This window comes from Tamandua tetradactyla, chromosome 15 (assembly GCF_023851605.1).
Source record: "Tamandua tetradactyla isolate mTamTet1 chromosome 15, mTamTet1.pri, whole genome shotgun sequence".
NCBI classification, from domain to species: Eukaryota; Metazoa; Chordata; class Mammalia; order Pilosa; family Myrmecophagidae; genus Tamandua; species Tamandua tetradactyla.
The window spans coordinates 54,892,715-54,910,189 of record NC_135341.1 but is presented as its reverse complement, the minus strand read 5'-3'; the positions used below and the strand labels follow the sequence as shown (position 1 = coordinate 54,910,189).

At 40.6% G+C, this 17,475-nt stretch overlaps 1 protein-coding gene across 2 annotated transcripts in view; it reads left to right on the top strand.

The window, feature by feature from the left end:
• Nucleotides 1-15,629: 15,629 nt before the first annotated feature.
• Nucleotides 15,630-17,475, top strand: part of CRTAP (cartilage associated protein) — a 42,753-nt gene continuing 40,907 nt past the window's right edge. For both annotated transcript variants that reach the window (XM_077129891.1, XM_077129893.1), the window contains exon 1: nucleotides 15,630-16,109. In XM_077129891.1, the coding sequence (XP_076986006.1) occupies nucleotides 15,639-16,109 (471 nt within the window). In that variant the 5' untranslated portion in view covers nucleotides 15,630-15,638. The remainder of the gene's footprint in view (nucleotides 16,110-17,475) is intronic.

Genomic DNA, 17,475 nt, shown 5'->3' with positions numbered 1-17,475 from the left:
TCTCGATGGGTGATCCCTGGACCAACATGGACCTGGACCGACCGTGCAAATTCCGGGGACCCTCCCAGAATTTCAAAAACCCTGAATATGAAACTCTGGGAATGGAGCCCAGCAGCCTGTGTTTGCACAATCCCTCTATGTGATTCTGATGAAGCCATACTTTAAGAACTGCGGCTAGGTACTGATAAATTTTAAAGTGCGGTTCAGCTGTGGCAAAATCATTGCAAATACCAGTCCCCAAAGCACCAGGTCTGCTGAATTTTTATTCGTTGTTGGGTTTTGAGTGATCAGAGTAACAACACGCCCACCTTTCAATTTTGCACTTGATTCAACATCCTAGTGACACAGCCAAACCTGTCGAAAACGGATAAAAGAGTATCATCTACCCCTTATTACACCTGGAAAAACAAGGCTCGCCAGTGTGAGTTATTACCCAGGCCACCAGAGTCTGAAACCAAAATTAAAATCTAGCTTGTTCCTTGCTGGTTCCCTGCACTCTCTGAAAAATCCCTCCTGTTTGTCACTGCACAAATCTCAACTTGAATCAAAATTTAGTTTCAGGGGAAGGAGCCCTTAGGGAGATCGCTTTTAAATATATATGGAGAAAAAAATTACAGCATTTATATACCAAACTTTATTCATTAAATATATTTTCTAATTTTTACTTTAACTTATTTTGAAAAAAATTTAAAATGTGTCTTTAAATGATACTGGTTTTATAGGTTGTGGATCTTTACAATAGCCTTAGTTTGGTTTTTAAATGCTGTGAGTGTGACTGTGAAAACTGTTATTTATGGAAGACAGGGGATAAGTTTGGGACCAGGCTCATGGAGGAACTTCTGGGAGGGGTCAGCAGAGTTTTGTTTTCTGATCTCAAGGGTGTTTACCATAAAATAACTCAGTAAGCCATGTGTTTATTCTGTGTGGTTTTCTGTATCTAAGTTTTATTTTACATTTAAAAAGAAAAAAAATTACCTTAATTTTCACATGAGTGTTCAAAACTAAATAATTAAAATTACATTTGCTCATTCCTTTCTCCTTTCCTGCTGATACTGCCTTAAGAGATTGAGAAAGTGCTAATTGTTGGCTTTCCTTTCTCAGGCTTTTCCTTGCCTGGGTTGCAGAATCTCCTTGCACTGTAGGTCCTTTCCAAACTTTGCAAAGGCTTTGCAGGTAGTCACACTTGAGTTGGAATTCCAGCTCTGGCACTTACTATCTATCTGTGTGACTGTGGCCAAATTATTTAATCTCTCTGAGCCTTAATTCTCCTCATTGGTAAAATGAAGATATTAATACCAAACTTACAGGGTAGCTGGGGAAGTTATCAGAAACAATGACTATATAATGCTAGGTACATATAGAACATTTTAGTAGGACAGTTGGTGAAATCTAAATTAGGCCTGTAAATTAGATAATTCTATGCATCAATATTGATTTCCTGATTTTAAGAGTGTGCAAGGCCTAGTGTATTGACTTTAATAATTTAACTGTGGTTTTGTAAGAGAATGTCCTTGTTTTTAGGTAACAAAGGGGCATCATCTCTGCAACTTAACTCTCAAACAGTTCAGAAATAATTATGTATATATATACACACACGTACATACATACAGAACATGCAATATATAGAGAATGATAAAGCAAACCTGGTAAAATGTTAACATTGGAGAATTGATGAAGGAATTCTTTGTACTATTTTTTCTAAGTCTGAAGTTATTGCAAACTTGAGTTAAAAAATAAAGTATAAATATAAAATCCTTCAACTTTTCCCCACCTTCTTTCCCAGACTATAACCTTGATAATATGCTGTAGTCATTTTTAACTGGATTAGGTTAGAAAGGGTTTGGAGCAAGGTTTACAAATTTAAATTCAGCAGACCAAATCTGGCCCGCTGCCTGCTTTTTTTAGCATGCTAGTTGTGAATGGTTTTCACATTTTTAAACTGTTGAAAAAATTAAATGAATAATATTTAATGATATATGCAAATGATATGAAATTCAAATTTCAGTGTATATAAATAAAGTTCTGCTGGAACATGGCTACTCCCAATCCTCTACGCATTGTCTGTGGCTGCTTTTGTAATATAACAGAAAAGCAAATAGCTGCAGCAGAGACCTTATGGCCTGCAAAGCCTAAAAAGATTATTGTCTGAAAAAGCTTTCCCAGAGAGTATAGATTGTAGTTTGCTTCTAAGATTTTTGTATTTGACTGTATTGTAGTTTAAATAGTAATGCTAATAATACCAATAAATAATCATCCATCTGAATGCTTTTCTAGCAGTGTGTCTATTCCTCACGATCCCAGTTATTATATTACTGTCCACATCCCACAGGTGAAAAAAATGAAGACACAGAGGCGTTGACTTGCCAAAAGCCACAGAGCTAGGAAGTGGTGAAGTCACTGAAGTTATATTGCCTGACTTTAGAGCCTGAGCTGTTTTCACCAGGCCATGCATGCTGTCCATGGTTTATTTTTCAATTTCTTTTCACAAGCATAGCTAGAGCAGTGCTGGGGTATAAATTCCCCTGGTCCAAGTTGACGTGACCTCAAGAAGGCTCACACCCTAAGGAGTCAATCTCCAGGGTGGAAGACAGTCACACACACAGTATAGACTGGTGCTTCTTCAAAGTGTGGTCCGAGAACCACAGAAATTCAGACTATGCATTTAGAAACTTTTGTAGCAACTTGACAAAGTAAGTTTGTCTGTTGAAACTAATAATAAAAAACATGTGGGAGTGAATTTTGCATGTGTATTTAATTTGACTTTTCTAGCAATTTATTTTCATTGTATTTTATGATATGGTTCTTGATGGATGGGGAACCACACTAATAACAATAGCAACAAAACTGATCCTTCACAAAAGGCAATTTGGGAAGCAGAGAGACCTCAATTGACTAGCATAAGAACGAGGGAGAAAGAGATGTGTAGTCCGACAAAACAGAAGAAAATTGTGTTCTTCTGTCATAACAGCGCTCTGAATAGAAGTTAAAAATCAACTTTGACCCCTTTGATTAATCTATTCTCCTTACGGCCCTAACAGGGCTTTCCTGTTCAGCGTATGTGGTAGTTAGGTTCAGGTGTCAACTTGGCCAGGTGATGATGTCCCGTTGTTAGTTTCTGTGGAATTAAATCATCAGTATGTGAAATTCATCTATGGCTGGTTACGTGGTTGGCCAAGGGGAGTGCCTTCCACCTATGAGTGAGGTTTAATTTAATTAGCTGAAGGTTTGAAAGAGAGAGGTCAGAAGAGAGCTTAGTAGCTCAGCATTCCTCATCTCAGCACTTGCAGCTCAGCCCAGATGTTTAGAGATGCAGGAAAGAATCGCCCCAGGGAAGGCCGTTGGAACCCGGAAGCCAGGAGAAAAGGCCCTGTGCCTTCCCGTGTAACAGAAAACATCAGATGAAAGCTAGTTGCCTTTCCTCAGAAGGACCAGACATTTTTAACTAACTAAATTAAAAGCCAATTCATCTCTGGTGTGTTGCTTTCTGGCAGCTTTAGCAAACTAAAACAGTATACAAAATCCTTTGTGCTATTCTTGTGATTCTTTGTTAAGTTTGGAATGATATCAAAATTATTTTTTAAGAAAGCAGATCTCCAGTTTACAGGTGAGATGTTGGACAAGTCTGCTGGGCAGTGATTCTTTATCACTTTCACGTCTTTTGACTTTATGACACAGTAAGTTCTGAGAACCTGTTTCTGGGGTTAGGTTGTGCAACCACCTGACAAATATGGTTATGAAACAATAAAAAAATAAAATTGTGAAATAATCCACCAACAGTTTTCCCACACTTTCCAATAAAAAAACAGCTAGATATCAGGGACTGGACCATACCATATGGTTGTCATGGGTTTCAGCAGCTCTTTGTTCCCATTTTTGCCCTTTCAGGAGTTTGCAATCTCTGAAAATGCCCCAAGTGAGGTCCCCCTTAGGAAAAAAAAACCCACGACTGTTTAAAACATTCCTCTTGTCCTACCTTCTTTCCACCCCCCACCCCCGCCTTATCTGTCAAAGGCATCTGCTTCCCCAGGGTCTCTAGTTAAATCTTTGCAGGGTTTTTTTTTTTTTTCTCCTTACTTTCATATTTGATCCATCACTAAGGACTGTTTTTTCTTCCTCGCCTAGGCCCACTAGATTTAGCTCACCCGCTCTGCTTTTATAGCCACATCTGCAGTTAGGCTCGCTCCCTCTCTGAATCATCACAGTAGCTTTCTAGTTAGATTGAAGATTACAACCAAATGTAATCATAAGGGCTATTTGATTTGACACTCACCCTGTCAGCCCACCAGTGTCTTAAATGTTATTTAATTACTGTAGTTATCAACATCTAATGGGGGTGGTGGTGGTGGTATATAATACTCTGAATTTCCAGTTTCTTTTCAAAGACCATAAGGTCTGGCCACACCAGGCCCAGGGTCCCATGGGGTAACAATGGACAGAGATATGCAGTGGGACATTCTTTGGGCAGAGCTGTTACCCTCCACTTGGCAAAAATCTCCAACTGGGACCTAAGGACCCTAAGAAGGATTTAAGTTTACAACCTATGGGTCTTAGTGATAACTTGATTGCAACCTCTATGACCAGAATCTCTCCTGGACTCTAAACTTCTGGCTCTACCTCAGCTGCCCTTGCAGCACATCTGCCACCTAAAACCAACCATCCACAGTCTCTGACTCCACCAGACACTTCTAGACTCCCTGGAATGAAGCATCACACTTCCCCAAGGGCTGCCAAATAGACTAGGTGATGCAACCCAGGAGGGCATGTGAGTTAAAACCCACGTGCAGCAAACTTGGTACAACAGACGACTAGAGGTGGGAGAGAGCCAATAAACTTCCTCTCTCTTCCTCTCTCTGACTGACTATTTCAAAGGGTGGTTTCTCTTTATACTTTGTCCAGAGACATCGCAGGTGGTCTGGTTGGTGTACCTCCTGAGAAATTGGCTATATATCTTCAATGCTATCATGAAGCAATAATAATAACACATTACTTTGCATTGCTTCTCATCCTTCCCTGCTCATTTCCCTTTCTTCTCATGCTTACTGTTATGAGACTGTACCTACCAAATAAAAATTAGCATTTCATCCTTGTCTTAAGCTCTATTTATTAGGGGGCTCAGGATGGATAATTATTTGCACAACGTGATAAAACTGCTCTGCAGTTTACCATTTCCTGTGCCTTCTCCAACCCAAGGCTTTGGGAATGTCTTCTTAGATTTTGCTTTATAGGCATACAACTCATTCCCAGTTCAAACCCCAGGTTTAATGCTTCTTTCTTAATGAAGTAATCAGTGATCTCCCTAGCTGGAGTAATTCCCTTCCAGAAATTTTCATAGCATTCTACCTATATCTAACTTAGAACATTTACCTTTTTCTACTTATGTGTTATGTCTCTGTATGTTCTGTGCTTTGATTGAGGCTCTCATCTTTCTTATGGGACTCACTTTAGGGTCTCCTATTTGGGTTTTTTTTGGCCTTTATCCCCACCACCTTCTTCCCTAACTGCTCCTTTGTGTTACTCTCTCTGCCAGGAATCTCCAGACAAATTCTATTCCAGCTTTTTGAACCCTTTAGAGTTCGAGCATGGCCAAGAAGTCTGTCTATACTCATCCTCAGCCCATGTTATCTCAACTCTCTTCAGAACCCACACTTCTATTTCAGCTTGCTCAACTGTATGGAAATGGAAGGTTTATTTATTGATCTTCACCAGATATTGAGTTCCTTGAGATGAGTTGATTGATATCATTTCTCTAACACAGTGCCTGGAACACAGTAGGAGTTTGCTATAGGTTTGTATTATGATGAGAAAACAGATATCTTATCTCTTTACTTAACTGGAAGCTCCTTGTGGGCAAGGAGGTTTGATTTATCTTTTCATTCCAGCACAAAATGCAGGACCTGGTATAAGGCAGATGCTGAACAGTGTTGTAACCAGACAAAGGCCATGGATTCTTCTGCCCGATGCACTCAATAACCAATTCCTGACACACCCGGGTTTCAAAGAGCGAAAGAGTTAATTACTACACGCATAGTAGGAGAGCAGATGGCCTAATGGCCCAAAATCTGTCTCTCCGAACTGCAGTAATTCAGGAAGTCATACTAGAGAAACTGTGGGCAGGGTTTAGGATAATGAACACAGTGGCCCCAGATAATGTAATTAGTGGTGTTCTGACTATTAAGCATGTGCATATTGATTACACGCTTAGTTGAATGTATGAAAGAAAATGGCGAAATGAGCTTTATGTGACTTGTAGGTTAGAGTCTAAGCTATTGCACATGTCAGGAGGGCCCACTTTGGTTAGATCCAGTCTTGGTCATCAAGATAATTTGGGACTTGGGGTGTGTTAGTTTTGGGTGGACCCAAGACCCTTCATTAACAAACATTAGGGACTGTCTTTAGTGATTACAAGAGTCTAAAGTTGAAGAACTGGGTAAGCAGGTACAGATGAAGGTTAGTCACAAGGTTTTTATGATCATAGGAGCAGAAGATAAAGGCTGTACAACCATTATCAGAGATCAAGGCAGCTGGATTCAGTGATTTCAGGTATTTCCTTGTCTACTCCAATATACCAGAAAGCAAAAAAGGAATGCTTATATAACTGATTCAGTAATCAAAATCATCCGTTAAATCCTGATTTCTTGGTTACAGTGTATTGAAAGAATGAGTAAATATATGATATGCAAGAGAAACTGGAATCAAAGTCACCTAGGGGAACACGGCCTCCTTAGTTAGCAGACTCACTGATCTACCTAGACCTTATTGAACAGCCCCATGAGCCTAGATCAGCCACACTAGGTATTCTCTGGCTTCACTTCCTTTTAAAAATTGTGTTGATTTATAATAATGAAAGCAAATGTTCCCTCCTTCTACCACTGCCTGCTGACAACCTTGCTCCTTAAATACATTTATGTTTAACCTTTGCTGTCCCAACACCCACTTTCTCACAGTCTTTATATTCTTTATATTCTAGCCACACTGACCTTCTCTCACTCTCTTGTACTGTTGGTTAGCTGATGTCTGGGGGTAAGCGGCCGTACTGAGTCAAGCACACAGCACACAGTCACGAAGAAAGGACTCAGGAGACAACCCTCAGGGGTGAGTGGAAGGCGTCTGCTTTATTGAGGAAGTGCACAGGCTTATATAGGCTGGGAGCATGCAGGGACATGTGTCGGGCTGGGATTGGTGGCCGTTGTTGCTAGGGTGGAGGGCAGGTTAGCGCTTTTGGTGCGAGGTTTAGCACTTTGGGCACAAGCCACCGCTAGTTCTGGGAAGAAATCTGGTCGTGGGCTAGGCCATTTTGTGCTGCCCTGCATCAACCACAGCAGCCATGTTGGCAATATTTTATGACTTCTCCATCATTGTACCCTTGATGTCTCTTTCCACAGAGCCATCTTTGGTAGGGCTGATCCATTGGCTTGTAATAAGTGGAGGTAACCTGGGATCCACAGTTTCCAGAGGTTTTCCAAATCCCAGTGCCAAAGCAGAGTGCCCTGGAAATGGTATAGAGCTGACGGATTTGGTGAGGTTTGGACAAGGGTAATAAGGGATGAAGTCATCAGTGGTGAACAACCAGGACCAAATGATGTTTCAGCAGAGACTAGAGTGCCCTTCCCTATTAGCCTCCCCCACCCCATATTGATTTAAACTGACTTCAAGGGTAAGAGAAGGGGCTGGAAGAGAAGAAGCAAACAAGTTATCCTTCTTGAACTTTTGGTCAATGTTTCTGAGCTAGCATTATGTAACAAACCACCACAAAACTTAGAGAGAGCCCCTGTTCTAGTCTGCTAGCTGCCAGAATGCAGTATACCAGAAATGGAACAGCTTTTTTTTTTTTTTTCCCCCCATGGGCAGGCACCGGGAATCGAACCCGGGTCCTCTTAGCATGGCAGGCAAGCATTCTCACCTACTGAGCCACCGTGGCCCACCCTGGAACAGCTTTTTAAAAGGAGAGTTTAATAAGCTGCAACTTAACAGTTTTTAGGTCATGGAAATGTCCCAATTAAAGCAAGTTTATAGAAGTGTCCAATCAAAGGTATCCAGGGAAAGATAACCTTGGTTCAAGAAGGCCAATGAAGTTCAGGGTTTCTCTCTCAAATGGAAGGGCACATGACAAACAGTCAGAGTTTCTCTCTCATCTGGAAGGGCACACGGTGAACACGGCATTATCTGCTAGCTTCTTCTCCTGGCTTCCTGTTTCATGAAGCTCCGTGGGAGGCGTTTTCCTTCTTCATCTCCAAAGGTTGCTAGCTAGTGGGCTCTCTGCTTCTCGTGGCTGTGTTGTTCTGCTCTGCTCTCTCTGAATCTCCTTTATTCTCCAAAATGTTTCCTCTTTTATAGGACTCCAGAAACTTATCAAGACCCACCCAAATGGGTGGAGACATGTTGTCACCTAATACAGTTTAACAACCACTCTTGATTAAATCACATCTCCAGGGAGATGATCTAATTACAGATTCAAACATACAGTATTGAATAGGATTATTCTGTCTTTACCAAATGGGATTTTGATTAAAACATGGCTTTTCTAGGGGACATACATCCTTTCAAACCAGCACAGCCCCCAAACAATAATTTATTAGCTCATTATTCTGTAGATCAGATTCTTTAGGTTTCTGCTCCACTGGATTTCCCATGTATCTACAGACAGCTGATCAATCAGCTGGCAGCTGGATGATCTAGGATGGTCTCACTCATACATTTGGCAGTGGCAGGAATGATGGAGAGAAAATTGGGCTGCATGTCTTTCATCCTCCAGCAGGCTAGCCTAGGTTTAGTCACATGAAATGAGTGCTCCAGGTGCCACAAGTGGCAAGCCTCAATACACAATTGCTACTATCTAATTGTATAACCAAAAAAATCAAGAATTAACAAATAATTATGATACATAGATGCTGTTCTTACTTCCTAGTATATTAGAATAGCCAGAATGGTAGTACTGAAATTATTGAATTGTAACCCAGTTGCCTTGATCTTTGTTAATGATTGTATAACTATATAACATTTATTTTGTGATTGTAAAAACCTCACGACTGGCCCCACTTGTACCCCCTTATCCTGTTTTTCAACTTTAGAATCTTATGATCACAGAAGATAGCCTCTAATGTTTATTAATGAAGGAACTTGAGTCAACCCAGAACTAAGCACCCCAATTCCTATACTATCTTACCAGCTGGATCTAACCAAAATTGGCCCACTTGACATGCACAGTACCTTCAACTTTAACCTGTAGGTGAACTATATCTCTTTATAATACTAAAAATCATGCCCATCATATGAAGGCTGCCATTTTTCTTGCACACATTCTATGTCTAAGCATTTAATCAATCTGCACATGCTCAATAATTAAAATATCTCTAATTTTGTCACCTGAGATATTGTACTCATTATCCTAAAGCTTGCCCATCTTTTGATGCTATAAAATTATCAGAGTTATTGCAGTTTGGGGAGACAGATTTTTAGGCTCCTAGGCTATGTGATCTCTTTCCTGCTTAGGAATAAACTCTCTCTTTTGAAATCATGGTGTCATAGATAGGCTCTTATGTGTATCAGGTAGAGACCGCCCACTTTTGATTGGTATCAATTGGCCAAAGCAAACCAAATAGTTAAACCCAGATCTAAAGGGAAGAGAACTTGACTCCATCTCTTTTTTTTCTTTTTTTAATGCAATTTTATTGAGATATACTCACATACCATATAATCATCCAAAGTGTACAATCAGTGGTTCACAGTAACATCATATAGTTGTGCATTCAACATCATGAAACAATTTTTGAACATTCTCATTACTCCAAAAATAAAAAATAAAAATAAAAAAGAACATCCAGAACATTCCATGCCCCTTATTCCCTTCCTACTATTTATTTATTGTCTTTATTTTCCTATTCATCTGTCCATATACTGGATAAAGGGAGTGTCAATCACAAAGTTGTCACAATCACATGGTCACACCTTAAAATCTATATAGTTATACAAGCGTCTTCAAGAATCAAGGCTATTGGATTGCAGTTCAACAGGATCATGTATTTCCCTCTAGCTACTCTTTAAAACCAAAATCTGAAAAGGGATATTTATATACTATACATAAGAATGACCTCCAGAATTCTTATGAATTCTTAGAATGACTTCTTGATTCTATTTGAAATCTCTCAGCCACTGAAGCTTTATTTTGTTTCATTTTTTTTTTCCTCTTTTGGTCAAGAAGGCATTCTGAATCCCATAATGCCAGGGTCAGGTTCATCCTCAGAGTCATGTCCCACAGTGCCAGGGAGATTTACACCCCTGGGAGTCATGTCCTACATAGGGGGGAGTTGGCTGAGAGAGAGAGGCCACATCTGAGCAACAGAAGAGGTTCTTTGGTGGTGACTCTTAGGTATAGCTTCTCCTTGGCAGGAATAAGTTTCATAAGGGTAAGCCCCAAGATTGAGGGTCTATCCCATCAACTTGGCAGTCTCCAGTGCTTGTGAGAATAGATCGATAACTTTTTTTAAAAATCTATTATGGTGGCATATATACAACATAACATTTCCCATTTTAACCACTCGATTAACAAATTTAATAAGATTAATGATGACTTGAGGGAGATAGGTTGGTAGAAAGAAGAGAGACCACACTCTTATAGTTATGTCATTCATTCTACAAGTATTTGTTGAGCACCTACTATGTGCCAAACTGTAAATACTGGAGAGATGGTGATACCATAAAACAGATGTGATTCCTATGTTGTGATGCTTAGCCTTATAAGAGGGAATCAAATCATCATACAAATAAATGTAAAACTGTAATTATGGTGTATACTACAAATGAGTTACATGGTGCTATGAGGTTTGTTTTTTTAATGCTGTCAGTTTCTTTTTTAACAGCTTTATTGAGGTATAACTGACACAAATTAACATACTTAAAGTATCCAATTTAATAAATTTTGACATGAAATTGTCACCATAAATTCTATGAGATAATAATTTGATTTAATTAAGGAGGACAGAGAAGAAAGGAAAATATCCCCAAGCAAATGAAATCTGAAGTGGAATCTAAAATAACAGCTCTGACACGAGGCCAAGGACACAAATGGGCATTTACACACCAATGTTTATAGCAGCATTATTAATAATTACCAAGAGATGGAAACAGCCAAAATGTCCATCAACAGACAGCTGGCTAAACAAACAGTGACATTTACATAAGATGGAATATTATGCAGCTGTGAGACAGAATAAAGTTATGAAGTATGTAACAACATGAATGGACCTTAAGGACATTATGCTGAGTGTGATTAGCCAGAAACAAAAGGACAAATACTGCATGGTCTCACTGATATGAACTGACATTAGTGAATAAACTTGGAATATTTCCTTGGTAACAGAGACCATCAGGAGATAGAAATAGGGTAAGATATTGGGTAATTGGAGCTGAAGGGATACAGATTGTGCAACAGGACTGAATGAAATAACAGCTCTGTGCAAAGACCTTTGGGCAGGAGCTGGCAAGGAAAGTACAAGACAGAGAAAGACGGTCACTTGGGCCAGAGCTTAGTATCTTGTACAACTGAGTGGTTTCTTTGCTAGTAGGAATGCGCTATTTTCTGCTTATTGTAAATTTCCCTTTGTGTGTCTGTTTTTCAGTTGAGGTATCGGCCTTTTTCTTGATCTCTACACATAAAGAGTATCACACCTCAAGCAAAATATCAGGGACTCACAGGGTAGGCGGTTCCATCAGATGAGGTAAATTCTTCCCTCCACTTCCCAACTCCGCTATTCTACAGCAACTTCTCATTCTGATTTCTGCTCAAATGTTACTTCCTAATGCAATCTTCCCCCACTCCATCCCATAATTTGCATTATTTTCTTTATATTACCACTGAAATATTTTTCCCCAAAATTGTTTTTAAAATGACAAGTGACTACAAAATAATGTTTTAAAAATTGTGTACAGCATTAAAAAAATGATACAGTGAACATCCTTATAGTCACGCCTCATCCCCTCGCCTCATAATCCTGTCCCAATTCCATACTCTTTCTTCTACTATAGGAAACCACTATATAGTTTCTGTTTATCCTTCCCTTTTCATTCAGTTTTATCCTGTGTGTTTTATGAGGTAAGCCAATATATTGTGTACATATGCATATTTTAAAACTTTATACAAATGCAATAATTCTAATTTTTTTTGCTAATTTATTCCTGCAATTGAACGTGTTATTATGCACTGCTGTAATTCTTACATTTTTCTCTTGTGAAAAAAATGTTCCTCTAAGTGTATATTCTTATTTATTTATTCATTCATTATTATTTTTGCATGGCAGTCTCTGGCAATCGAACCCAGGTCTCCTGCATGGCAGGCAAGAATTCCGCCACTGAGCCACCACGGCATCACCCAGTCTTATTTTTTATTTATTTATTTATTTATTTTACAGTTTAACTTATTCATTCTTAAAATCTACTTTTCTGTTTATAGACAGGCTATTTCTGCTTTCTGCTATTAAGAACAGCGCTGTCATCTCTCATCATAAACACATTAATTACAAAAAAAAAATGAAATAGAGAAAACTGGAGAACACCCTAGCAAAGTGATCAAAATTAACATCAATGATAGGGGTAGATATTGTGTGCCTCCAAACATGACACTTGAGAAGGATACAGCATCACTTCTGTGGTACTCTAGTCAAAAGAGCTTAATCTGAATCTAATCATGAGGAAACATCAGAGAAATCCAAATGGAGGGATGTCTTATGAAATAACTGGCCTGTATTCTTCAGAAATGTCAGTGGCATGAATGACAAGAAAAGCAGAGGCACAGTGGAGATTAGAGGACACTAAACAGATGTGATGACAAGATGCAATACGTGATCTTGGCTTGAGTCCTGTCCAGGGTAAAAAGCACTATAAAAAAAAAGATTACTGGTGATGTTGTTTACAACCTATTCTCCAATGTTTAAAAAATAGATAGACAAAAAGACAATAGACAGACAGGTAATGGATAGATAGATACAATGGTACAAAATGTATCTGGGTGAGGGCCATGTTGGAGTTCTCTGTATGGATTTTTTATTATTTTTACAACTGTCTTTTAAGTTTGAAATTATTTAAAAATAAAAAGTTTAACAAGAACTTATTGGGACAGTTAACAAATTTGTAGTAGGACATGTAGATTAAAGTCTTCTATCAATGTTAAATGTCCTGAATTTGGTAACTGTTTTGTAATTATGTTCTGAAGACACATGTATTTTAAGGGGTAAGGAGACCCAATGTAGGCAACCTACTCTCAAATAATTCAGATAAAAACATCTAGATAGACGGATGCAAAGAGAGGAAGGAAGTGTTAGTAATCTGGATATGGATGAAGGGTATGTGAGTGTTCTTTGTATTATGCTTGCAACTTTTCTGTAAATTATTTCAAAATGAAAAGTTTAAAGAAATAACCCAAGTGTCCATCAACAGATCAATGGATAGACAAAATGTGGCACATACATACAATGTGTTTTAGTTTCCTGGCTGCTAAAGCATATACCATGAAATGGGTTGGTTTAAACAGGAGTTGACTGGTTCACAGTTCTGAGGCTAGGAGAAGTAAACAATATCAAGGTGGCTTCAAAGCAGTGCTTTCTCCCAGAAGACTATAGCATTTGGGACTGGCTGCCAGCAATCCTTGCTCCTAGACTTTTCTGTTACATAGCAATGCACATGGCAGCCTCTTCTGGCTTCTTGGTTCTGTTGACTTCAAGCTTCTGGCTGCTTCCTATGGCTTCCTCCCTGTGTCTGAATTTCATTCTTCTTATAAATAACAATAATTTCTGCTTATAAATACTCCAGTAACATGATTAAGACCCAATCTCTTTCAGTTGGGCCATACCTAAACTGAAGTAATCTCATCTAAAGGTCCTATTTCTTTGGGCTCACATTCATGGGAACAGATTATGATTATGCTTTTCTGGGGTATGCAGCTCCAAGCCATACCATCAAATGTTGTTCAACCATAAAAAGGAATGAAGTTCAGATACATGCTGCAACATGGATAAACCTTGAAAACACTATGCTAAATGAAATAAACCAGATGCAAAAGCACAAATATTGTATGATTCTACTTACATGAAACATTCAGAACAAGATTATCAAAGAACCAGAAAAATTGGAGGTTACCAAGGGCTGGGAGTAGTGGACAATGAGGAGTTATTGCTTAATGGGTATAGATTTCTACTTGATGTGATATAGTTTTTAGTAATGAATGGTGGTGATGATTATGCAGCATCATCAATATAATTGATGCCACTGAATAGTACACTTAAAAATGTTTAAAAAGATGGCAAACTTTATTATGTATGTTACAGTAACCAAGTGCTAACAAATATAGTTACTGAATTATCTAATGCTTTCTAGCTTTCTTATATTTTGTGATGTAGCTAGAAGCAATTATCTGTAACTATTGTAACTCACTGAACTTTAACGCAGGTGACTTGTTTCTTTGATGATGATACTTTATAACTTCACAGTCTTCATCCTGTAACTGGGCAGATGACGAGATAACTCATGACTGCACCAGCATGTATCCCTTTATCCTGTTTTGTAACCCTGAAGTCTAATACTTCTGTGCATAGTCCCTCAATGTTTATGAATGAAATAACATGAGTCAGCCCACAACTACTCAAGCCAATTCTAATCAGAGTTGGCCAATGCCTGACATGTATAATAGCTTAAACCATAAACTTCAAAAGAGCTGAGTATGCAGTCAATCTGTGTATACCCAGAGAAATTAGACTATCTCTAATCTCATCATCTAAACCTGCCTGCCTTTGTTTGAATGCTATAAAAAAGTTTCTCCAATTCAGAGAGACAATTTGAGGAACTGGCCTCCTGTCTCCCTGAGGCTAGTCTTAGCTGAATAAACTCTTCTCAAAATCTCAGTGTCACTTAATTGACTCTGGTGCACATCAGAAAGGACTCACTTTTGAATGGCAACATTACCACAATGAAATTTCTTTAAGAAGTTTAAAGTATTAAAAACAAAACCAAACCCGGTGTTGTCTTTGAAATTTCATACTTACCTTTTGATACACACTTGCAAGTTTCTCGACCATACTCTGAAGATTGGAATCATAGGCGCGTGCATGCACCAAGTTGACTAGCTAAATTGTTTTCAAAGTGCTAGTGACATTTAATTTTATTTACCTATTGTCTTTCATTTTAACTGAAATGTAAGGTCGATGGCAGTGCTATTCAAAGTGTAGGCCGTGGACCTATGTCCACCTGTGTATCAGTCTCAGGGAGCTGGTTAGAAATGTAAATTCGCAGGCCCCTACACCAGACTTGCTCAATTAGAAACTCTGGCTGTCCAGAAGGATAAAATTTTCACAAGTCCTCCAAGTGATTTTAAAGATGAAGTAGGGCTAATCTACGCTCCATTAGGGCCGCGTCTGGCTTGCAACATCACCTTCCCCAAGCAATAGAACAGGGGAGCCCCGAAAATAGGCAGCACTCCCTCCCCAAAATCCCTCTCCGCCGGGGCAGCTCTGCCCGGGCCCCCCAGCTGGATGAGGAGGGGCGTTGGACAGGGCGGGCCTGAGGCAGGCAACTCCGCCTCCTGAGCCTTCGGCCTGTCGCGTCCTCCTCCTCCTTCTTTTCCTCCCCTTTCTTCCTTCCTTCCGTCTGACACGATGGGACCGGGACGCCGGGCGGCCGCAGCGCTGCTGGCACTGCTGTGCGCGGGTTGCGTGCTGCGCGCGGGGCGCGCCCAATACGAGCGCTACAGCTTTCGCAGCTTTCCGCGGGACGAGCTAATGCCACTCGAGTCGGCGTACCGGCACGCGCTGGACCAGTACAGCGGCGAGCACTGGGCCGAGAGCGTGGGCTACCTGGAGATCAGCCTGCGCCTGCACCGTCTGCTGCGCGACAGCGAGGCCTTCTGCCACCTCAACTGCAGCGTGGCGCCCGAGCCCGAACCCGCCGCCGGCCTCGCTCGCTATCCCGAGCTGCGCCTGTTCGGGGGCCTGCTGCGCCGCGCGCACTGCCTCAAGCGCTGCAAGCAGGGCCTGCCTGCCTTCCGCCAGTCGCAGCCCAGCCGCGAAGTACTGGCCGAATTCCAGCGCCGCGAGCCCTACAAGTTCCTGCAGTTCGCCTACTTCAAGGCAAGTCAGCCCCACCCCACTTACTTGCCCGCCACAGGCCCCGCCCCTAAGCCTAGGTCCCACCTCCAGAGGCGGTCTGTGAAGTCTGGCCCCGACTCCTGGTCGAGGCCGGGTTGGAGACTTCGGCTCGCCCCCAGGCTGACTCCGCGCTGCCGGGCGGGGTTTCCACTCGGCAAACTCCCAGCCGGTCCCGCCCCTCGGCCCAGGTCCCGCCCCCTCGGCCCAGGCCCCTCCTCTCGACCCTGGGCTCCGGTCCACTACCCTGTCTTGACTCGGCTTTCTCCCGCCCAGTGCTGCGCGTCCCACGTCGTTCAAAAGACGCCTCCACATTTTGCTCCCCTCTTTTCAGCTTAAGAAGATGCGAAAATACTTTTCTTGAAGGGTTGAGGTTCTAAGATCGAAAATACATACAGTGTTCGGCACCCAACAAATGCTTGGTAAATGTTACCTGTTATTTGCGGGCAGGTGCCTCTTTTCTGAATATACCTTTAAAATCCCTTTTTCTCAAGGGAGGAGTGATAATAGAGCGGAAAGGGACCTGAGAAGTCGGCTAGGCCTCCCCTTGTTTTAGGCATGTGTACACATTATTAAATTTTCATTCTGAGATATACATAAAGCCAGCATTTCACAAAAAGTTCTTTGTTTCAAAAGCAGCTACCATGACACAGTGGTTATATTGGTCAGTCAAGCAAAAACTATGTATAGGAATTTCTTTTTGTTTCCTGTCTTATACTTGTTTTTAAATAGAAGCTTGAAATATGTGTAATATTAGTAGAGCATTTTACTTTATAAGAATTATCACCTATCAGATATTAGACCTATATAAAAATAAGAGGGCACAGCCAACAAAGCTAGTCCCGTTTTGAGGAGAGGAAATTGAGGCCAGGGAGGGTCAGGGAGGGCAGAGGACACGTCCCCCGTAGGGGAGCAGAACTTGTGGCCTGGGATTCATCAGCGTTGTCACTCTAGCTGCCTGTCTTCATCTAGAATTTAACACAGTTGTCTTCCTCCTTTTTAATGACTGCTTCGATTCTGCTGGTGATAGCTGGCTAGAAACAGCCACAAACTCCTGTTCTCTATGCTCACAGCCCTTACTGTGGACACACACAAGTTTTCAGAATGGGCTAAATTCCCTATTTTACTGAAATAGAGTCTTTCACATGGCGGATCTTCAGAGGATTTTGCAAAGAGAGCCCTCTTTATTCAAGTCTAATTACTAGTTTCTCTGGTTGAAAACAAACTTTTTTTTAAGGAATATATTTTGCATTATTTTAATGACTACAAAAATAGATCCTTGCTACATGGTCCAGGCCATTCAGGGGTGAAAGTCTCCCTGGCACCGTGGAGCATGACTCCTAGGGATCCC